General features: G+C 31.0%; 1 protein-coding gene across 3 annotated transcripts in view; it reads right to left on the bottom strand.

Moving 5' to 3' along the window:
* Positions 1-825: 825 nt before the first annotated feature.
* The window catches only part of e (nonribosomal peptide synthetase ebony), a 45,636-nt gene continuing 37,179 nt past the window's right edge, over positions 826-9,282 (bottom strand). For all 3 annotated transcript variants that reach the window (XM_085953657.1, XM_085953659.1, XM_085953658.1), the window contains 11 exons: positions 8,504-8,730; positions 7,100-7,373; positions 6,608-6,775; positions 5,888-6,046; positions 5,639-5,778; positions 5,245-5,335; positions 4,632-4,844; positions 3,761-3,902; positions 2,796-3,059; positions 2,202-2,385; positions 826-1,106 (listed from right to left, as the gene is read on the bottom strand). In XM_085953657.1, coding sequence (XP_085809783.1) covers positions 966-1,106; positions 2,202-2,385; positions 2,796-3,059; positions 3,761-3,902; positions 4,632-4,844; positions 5,245-5,335; positions 5,639-5,778; positions 5,888-6,046; positions 6,608-6,775; positions 7,100-7,373; positions 8,504-8,730 — 2,003 coding nt within the window. In that variant the 3' untranslated portion in view covers positions 826-965. The remainder of the gene's footprint in view (positions 1,107-2,201; positions 2,386-2,795; positions 3,060-3,760; positions 3,903-4,631; positions 4,845-5,244; positions 5,336-5,638; positions 5,779-5,887; positions 6,047-6,607; positions 6,776-7,099; positions 7,374-8,503; positions 8,731-9,282) is intronic.

Genomic DNA, 9,282 nt, shown 5'->3' with positions numbered 1-9,282 from the left:
GGATACCTACCTACATAAAAACTTTATTTCCTGCTTTTTATTACAAATTTTAAATTAGGTGGGAAAATATAGTATAATAATTCGTAAGTAGGTATATTGTAAGTATGAAATATTTAAAATTAACATTTCGAAATGTTTATGGAAGTTAGACATATCTCTATTGCAATAATTTATATTTTCCTATAAGACCAATCCATAAATTAATTAGTTTATTGAAATTTAACATAAAATCTAATATTAAACTCTTAACTTATGTATGTTATTATTTAATTAGCTTCTTATATAGGAATACTTAATATTGAGTATTTTATAAGTTAAATTGTCTTCAAACCCTTTGCTACCTATGTGCATTTTAAGAATAATTCTATAAGAAATATTGAACTGATCTGTTAAATTCACATTAATAAATAAACCTTCATTAATAGTAGAGTCATGAATAAGATAATCATAAGCACTCAATTTCAAATCATATGATAACTTTTATATCTAATTATACCTATTTTAGAAAAATAAACTATCATAATAATACGTATTACACTGTTATTTCACATATTTCAATACAGTCATAATTATATAATTATTAATATCACTATACATACATTAAAAAATGTATATAAATCAATTTCTTGATAGTTATTAAATTATCTAGATGTAAATAAGAAGAGAATATAAAAAAATAATTGGCAATATTACTCTACATAATTATTATATTATTCTAAACAGAAACTTATTAATAAATTTTGATATGCATAAGTAGATTACCCACTGTATTTTTATAGATCTAAAATATATTTATATTGTATTTTAAACTGTCAAATTTACCATTAGAAATCGAAAAAATCGTATACATATATAATATTATAATATATAGTGAGGTACTGAGAGATATCTTATGTTTTTAATATTGCTCATGATTATGCTATTTTTATAATATAATTGGGTAATATAGGTAAAAAAGTATTAATTTATTCCAGCTGTTTCCAACTAACCACTGCTCTTTGTGAATCAGGAGCTTTTTCGAAAGGTCGGTTTCCATTTGGTGTGACATATTGATTAACCTGGTAGTCAAGCATGGTTTTATAGCCCATCACATCGGTTCCAAGTTGCTGAAAATATAAAAAAAATGTTAAGTAGTCATTGTATTGAAAAAAAAATATTATTTAACATTCTCCGTTTTCCCAACAAGGCGTGTAAAATTCGATACCTACATAGAAACAAATATATCATATTTTAAAAACCTCTAATAAAAATAATTTACTATCATATTTTTTACATTTTCTAAAATTATGGTCTTTATTGCCGGAAATGCATGATATCACGAAATGCTAAATTTATATAATCTATATAATGTTTGAGACATTCACGGTTGCTTTTTATCGTAATAGATTTTTGGGTTTCCACCACGTACTCGTATCTTCCTTCTTACTTCGACGTTTCGAGCTCGTTGCAGAGGCAGATATCGCAATGAATTCATCAGAAGATTTAAAAAGTGGCAGTTTACACCAGCCATACAATTACTAAATAATTATACGAAAATCTTCAAAAAAATCGTATTTCTCCCAAATTGAGTAGACAATATTGCCCGAAGCACACCAAAATCACTTAAACCAATATTAAACCAGTCCAAAGCATATAACCACTCAAACAGATACGTAGCTACCCACTTGTACACTTGTACCCACAAGTAAACCACTAATGATGATAAATAATTTTAATCAAAGGATGTGATTTCTGGTATTTATTTTATTTTTATCGTAGGAGTCAGGGTCAGGCCTTCACATCTCTAAGCCTGACACTGTCATCCACATGTTTTTTTGACGAAATTTGTAGAGCGCTAGTCGATAAAGGCTTAAGTCGCGGGATCGATTACTCGGCTGGGAAAATACAGTGCAAATTGTATTTTTAGTGTATATTTGATCCATTGCAAGGACCCAATTGGCTGTAAACTATTAATTCCTCATAAAAACATGTTAATAATATAACCTTGATTTACACCGTGAATACCGATATTGCGGGGTGAAAATTGTAATTCACTTATTATATCACCATGGTCTCTTATATAAATATTATGATGTCCGGAAAACTTGGTGCCATAAAATGTAATAACGACAAAAACAGCAATTTTCATAAAATCCACGGAGGAGACTAAAAAAATTAAGGTAGGTACCTACTGGAAATTTTTAATATCAATATTTTATTACCTGGGTCAACGGGCTAGTGTTCGTTGTGAAAATTCCAATAAATCCATGTTTCTTGGCGACTCTAACGATTTCTTCTTCCAAGAACTGCATCACGGCAACATTTTGTCTTGGTGAAAGAGTCTCATGGGTGGCAGTCATGAAGGAATGGACCACTTTTCCGGGAGCCATAGGAAGATGCTCGTCTCTGAAATTACAATTTATATTTATTATTATACTGACAAAATTGGTGGAGATTTTTTTCAAGGTTTTAGATTATTATACTGTCAAAATATGTGGTGAAGTTTTCGTTTGTCCTATTTGTTGTTTCCTTAATACAGCGATGTCGAACTAATTTACGCTTTCAATAATAACTATTTGTAATGATGGTTGTTGTGCCGATGGGTAATAAAGATTAGCAAAAAATATATAGCGTTTTTAGCTCCTAAAAAATCCATCTTTATGTCGTCAAACTTTTTTTTTTAACGTTCCTTTCTTTTTTCCGTACGAATGGCACTCTTCCAGTTTTTTGTCCTAAATCCAAGTTATCTAACCTAATAAATTTAAACGGAACCATTCATTAATCTATAAATTATCATAATAATATAAACTTCGTACCTTATTGGGCCTTCAACAAACTCCAAGAAGTCCATTACGATGGCTAAGTCGCTGTCTATCTCCAGTTCGGGTTCCCGCCTTACATCAAACGAGAGTGAAACTCCGGCGGCTTTTCCATCTAGTGACCGCACAACGAAGCTCAAGTCGGCGTCAACCAGATAATTCCAGACAGCTTCCAATAACCGCCGATAGTCGTCGTGTTGTATTGACGGTCTCAGCCATTGTTCTAAATCGGCCTTTTCGTAGAAACTCGATACAATCATTCTGTAACGAAAATAAAATACCTACTATATTTTCTATACACAATTGAATTTAATATAAATTCAAAATGCATGGTATGGTCTATTGAAAATAAAATGTTAGCAACTGATTAAAATATATTTAAAAGAAAAATAATCCTACCTAGGTAGGTACTTATATAAAAAGTTTAAGGGGGAGAGGCATACCAGCAAAGGCACCTAGCGGAAAAATACGAAACTTGCAATTTGAGACATTTTTTTTTGATAATTTACCATTTCAACTGTATTAATTAATAAATAATATGTATCTGAAAACAACTTATAATAATCGTTTAAAAAATCGGTGTGTGTACTTATGTAAGCGCGTTAAAAGTTATACTTCTTTGGCGTAACAAAACAAAATAAGCCGTTACCTGAGTTGATGAAAACGTACGTGATTCATCTGTGTCTCAATAGTACATGATAATTGTAATTTAATTATTGTATTGGACCAAAACTCATATTTGCCATAAGGCGGATATAATCGATTCAGAAGTGCCCATGATGAATTAAAAAAAATCTTTTTAATGTTTTCAGATACATATTTATTAATTAATACAGTTGACAATGTAAATTATCAAAAAAAAAATCTTAAATTGCAAGCTTCGTATTTTTCCGCTAGGTTCTCTGTTGGCAAATAGGATCCCGGAATTAGGAATTAAGTATATTAAAATTATTATATCTTACTCTATGCAGTCATTTTTGTTGCTATTTTGGAGAGGTTCAGAAATATATTGCGCAGACTCCTCTTTTGGTTGAGCGTTGCCATCGGAGCAAATTTTGTTCAAAATCTCTCCTAAGTTTTGCGCCAAAATGAAATCAGTAATACCTAATAGAAAAAATATATGTTAAAATAATTATTAAGTAGGTAACTATCCACTTGTTAGATTTTAAATTATATTCATATGCTGAGCTTTAGTGAAAGAACGTGAGATAATATTAATAACTACTGTAGCAGAGTAGAGTAGAGTCAGTGATAGTAGTGACAGTAGATAGTAGGGGTAGGCAGATTGAGCATCGCTTGGGGGCGGCAGTTACTCGAAGGGCGGCAAATCGAGGAAAATCATTTGGTATATATAGAAATAGCTACCCAAACTTAGTAATAACAAAAATATCTTTCCATTAAATAATTCAGGTCATTGGTTGGAAACAAAAAGTATTATTATTTTTGTTAGGTTCGCGATGTCTAGTTTACTTCCGTTGCCCTGCGATGTCCATGGTGACCAGAAACTACAGTGCACGGTCGATACAAAATACTGTATAAAAAAATGGGGCGACATTTTGTCTAGGGACGTCACTGAGTAGAGTAGACGATTCCTTGTATACGCATATCGGCTCTAAATTGGAGCACAGTATTCGGCCACCGAGCTAACTAATATATAAGTAAGGCAGTGCAGAGACTAGGTACCTAATATGTAAGCCACATCCCTAATTTCTACAATATTTACTTAATTTTTAGATATTAATATCAGTAACAATATCTACTCGTATATATGTTATTAAATTAAGCATTTCGCTATGTATTATTAAAAATTAACAATATTATTTGTTTTCATACCGATTTCATATCCCTGTTCTTTCAGCTTTGTGATGGTGTAAATAGAGTTCAACGAGTTCCCTCCGAGTTCATAGTAGTTGGACTTGACTGAGAGGGTATGTCTAGTAGACCTGCCAATGACTGAACCAACTGTTTCAAACAGGGTTTTGGCCGCCGACATTTTTGATTCGGAAATTCCCGTGTAGTCCAAGTCCAGGGCAATCGCATCATCGTCTACAATAAAATAACATAAAGACATTTCTTATTACGAATATTTGTGTGCATTGCAATTATTATTGATATAGTCAGAAGTATAAGCTTTCAATAAGGTATCACTTCGATTTTCCTTTTTATATTCCCGGAAATTACTGGATATGGTTAATGCGTTTTAAAGGTATTTACTTTTATGTTTAAATTCTAAAGGGTAAGATATCTTTCAAAATAATAATATTAAAAATTATATTAAATTCTACAGGTTGTTTTATAAGTCAAAATCTATTAAAACTACAACAAAGTAACTATAAAATATAGACTGATAAAACAACCCATAGATTTTAATATTATTTACATTATCATTAGAATTACGCCGAGTAAATTCTAACTAAACAGTAAGAATATTTTATTGGCTACTAACCATTGTTGTTGGTGTTTTCATATGCCTTCAAGAGGGCCTGTCTGTCATTTTTACCATTAACCAGTAAAGGAATATGGTCTATAATGATAACCTAAAATATTAAAAAATATTAACATTATTTCCTGTAACTACTTTCACATTTTTATAAATTATCTTAATATTGTCATCATATAACTATATTTTTGTTATTTTTTTCACAAAAAATAAATATAAATGAACGGTATGTATATAGGTAAACTCTCATTTTAATCAAAAATAAAAGATAGTACAACTTATACCCCCCAATATTTCTAACACATGTCGGTGAATGAATGAATGATCGAATTTAGTAGGAATCCAAAAAAGTATTCAGAAAATTATTATAAAATTGATCACTAAAATTCTTTGTACAAACCTGTGGAATCATGTAAGCAGCTAATTTATCTTGAAGCTTACTCTCAATCTGAAGACCAGTATATTTGGATTCAGGAGTGCAGGTAATGAAAGCCAAGAGAGCTTGATCCATTTCACCTGCTTTGTAGCAAAGAACCACGCCTGAAACAATAATTAACAATTAAATTTCTGACTGTCTCCTCTTTGTATTATATACATACTTAAATTTTTAACAGATTATCTAATGTCGTGATTCATTATGGTCAATTACCTTTATCGATTCCTTTGATGGAATGGACAGCCTTTTCGACTTCCAAAAGATCAACTCTATGGCCACGAATTTTTATTTGAGAATCTGTTCTCCCTTCATATACCAACGTTCCCTTTTCAATCCTCGCGAAGTCACCTGTCCTATACATCTTTGAGTATGCTGTAAGGTAAATAATTTTCATAATATAAAATACAAATTCCAGTTTTATTATCAAAACTAAGTAACAATTTTCCAAAATACTTATTTAGCATGGAAAATCTTGCAAAGAATTCTGGTTTACCTATTTATCTAATTAATTAAAACTTTCCCGCATTTTAATTCTGAGAAAAAATATATTAAGTTTACAGATTATTATTGAACCATTAACTTTACTTTATCGCATATATTTTGCGTATTTTCCTGATATTTGGGAAATTTAATATTATTCATTCTATTTTTTATTCTAATAGATAAATACGTAATACATTATAAAATATCGATAGAAATGCATTACATTGTAAACACTATAGTTTTGGTTATACCAGCTAGTTATAACAATTTATTCATTATTTATCTACATTATCTACAGCTCATATTTATCTACATTCTACAGTAGGTAATTTGATTAATTTGACTCTTTGTATACAAACCACTTTTTACATAATTAAAATATTTTATTATGAGTGTATTACCACTAAATCTATGTATAAGCCAGTAGTAATATTTAAAGAAAATTTTTACCTTGACTTCTTGCCAGCGGGTTGACTGCAAATCTTCCCGGTTCACGTCCATTCACATAGCCCGAGCTGAGATTAGCACCTGAGACCCACATTTCTCCAGTTTCCCCCTTTGGGACAGGCTCTTGACTATCGTCCAATAGATACACGATCGTATTGAATACAGGATTGCCTGAAAGGATATTAAATATAACAACAACAATTTTCGAATATAATATTATCTACTTAACTTAAGTGTAATGGGCATTTTATTGATTTAATTTTTTCTTCATATTTGATTCTGTGGCTTAATTTTGATTGTTTCTTTTAATACACAAAAAGTTGATTGTTATAAAACTATAACAAATTTTCTGCATTCATGATTTTTGTTAGGTACCTATCTGCTTATAACATATTTCTTCATTAGCACCATTTTATTTGGTATTTTTTTTTATCTTAATAGTTAAAGAAAATGAAATATATATAAATATACTCTTCAAACCATAAGTACACCTACCAATAGGCATCTTATCAACTCCCATCAGCTGTTCGGAAGACATCACGCTGCAAAATGTGACGTCAGCCATGATTTCAGTACTGCCATAAAAGTTGCACAATGTTCGGTGAGGTCCTCGAAAATTGGTGAAGAACTCTTCAGCCAAAGAAACAGGAAGTGTTTCACCAGAGCTGACCCATAAGCGAAGGTCGGGCAGGCGAGGAGATTTGGAGTCCAGGGAGATATACAGCATCATTGAGCGGAGCAGAGAAGGCACCAACACCAGACGTTCAATCTGTGGAAGATAAGAAGTTTTTACTTTACACAATACAGCTCATGTTGCTGGTTTTATTTTTTGGACACTTACAACGATATCATCAAAAATAATAATATATAATGACCTATTTCGATATCTTTCAGAGTTTGCGTTTGCAGAAAGAAAAAATATCTGTCCTCACCCCTTCCCTTTGAGACATGAACTTATCTAATTATGAAGAGATTATGTTTGCCCGAATCATACAAAAATATGAAAGAAAAAAGAAGGCAGAATATTTACGGTGACAACCCAAAAACCAAATACGAAAGTCACCTGAAATAATAATAATATATAATTATAACTATTTTTGTGCAATTATATTTCTAAAAAAATGTAAATACACTATTTAGGTAGCCTTGTAGATTTCCGGTATATTTGCACAAAAAATAAATGTCATAAAATATAATTATCTACTAATATATCACAATAGGCATGATTTAATTGAGTTTTCCGTATTTTTTATGAATAGCCATAACTAAATTACAATAAAAGGAAATTTAGTATCTTTACATTAAATTTGAACTCATTGACTTTATATTTTGATAGTTTTTAAATTCGTACCTAATTGTATGCAATTAAATTTTCATTCCTAATTAATACTTATTTAAAAAAAAAAAAAACAAATTTCGACCATGTCCGATCCTAATAGGATCATATGGGCCTCCACAGAGTAGAGGTTCGTATTAACAAATTTTGTTTTTACGAGAAATGGATGTCAACCACATGCTTAACCTATTAGGTCCATACCCTGACTCACACACAAATTGAAAAAGAATGTGTACTTTCCAGACCCAGGATTCGAACCTGGGACCCACGGCGTGGTAGTCCAACGCTTACGCCGCGCGGCCACCGTGGGTGTATAAATATATTTAAATACGTCATTTAAATTTCAAGCGTTAAGGAATGAACAATCTTATTTTGACATAGTTTTATAATCACAAGATTTTATATTACTCTCTGTAGATTTTATAAATTAATAATAAACCAATTGTCAATGATCTAAAATCAATATATAATTCTACAAACAAACAACATATCAATAGAATGATGACACATTTAGTTAATATTATTAATCAATATAGTATTTAGTTTTAGTTGTAAACCATTACCTTATATTTTGTGAGCATGTCCACCAGCTGCTGAGGGTCCCTCGTGATGTTTTTGGGGACAACAAGAACTGCTAATCCCTTTAGCAGAGGACCCCACAGCTCGCAGATAGAGTCGACGAATGTGAGGGCTGTTTTGAAAACGCAAACTCTTTCGCTTGGCGAGAAGGGGAATTGAGAATACTGCCATTGCAATCTGTTTTGGATAACTTCGTGGGGAAGACGTACACCTTTAAAGTAAAATAAAAACTAATGATTAAAATACACTAAAAAATATAATCTAAATAATCAATATGTTTTACATGGCCAATGCCTATTTCTTTTATTATCTGTTTCAGTATTCATTTTATAATTTTAGATCAATTTGATTAAATTCGGTATTACAATATTGGGTACTTTTCGGTTATCAGGAATACAGCGGAAAACACATTTTTGAAATAGCCGATAAACTGGATTATTTGTTAGGTTAACCTAACCAAACCTAACCTAACCTAACATAACCTAACCCAACCTAACCTAACCTGACCTAAACTAACCCAAACTAACAAATAATCCAGTATATCGGGTATTTTAAAAATATGTTTTCCGCTGTATTCCTGATAACCGAACAGTGCCCAATATTGTTACTTATTAACATATTTGATTCATTCAAAAAATAACCGCCAACTTATTTCTAATTTTTTTTGTTCGTCCTTGATTTTCTCCAGGAGTGATTTATCGTTCGTCTCATAATACTGTGTTACTGGCTAGATTCTGCATACAATTGTCCCAGAATACAAAAT

This window comes from Rhyacophila brunnea, unplaced genomic scaffold (assembly GCF_057557595.1).
Source record: "Rhyacophila brunnea isolate RB1 unplaced genomic scaffold, BYU_Rbru_1.0 scaffold_4, whole genome shotgun sequence".
NCBI lineage: Eukaryota > Metazoa > Arthropoda > Insecta > Trichoptera > Rhyacophilidae > Rhyacophila > Rhyacophila brunnea.
Note: the sequence above shows the minus strand (reverse complement) of the source record. Positions and strands in the feature narration are given on the sequence as shown.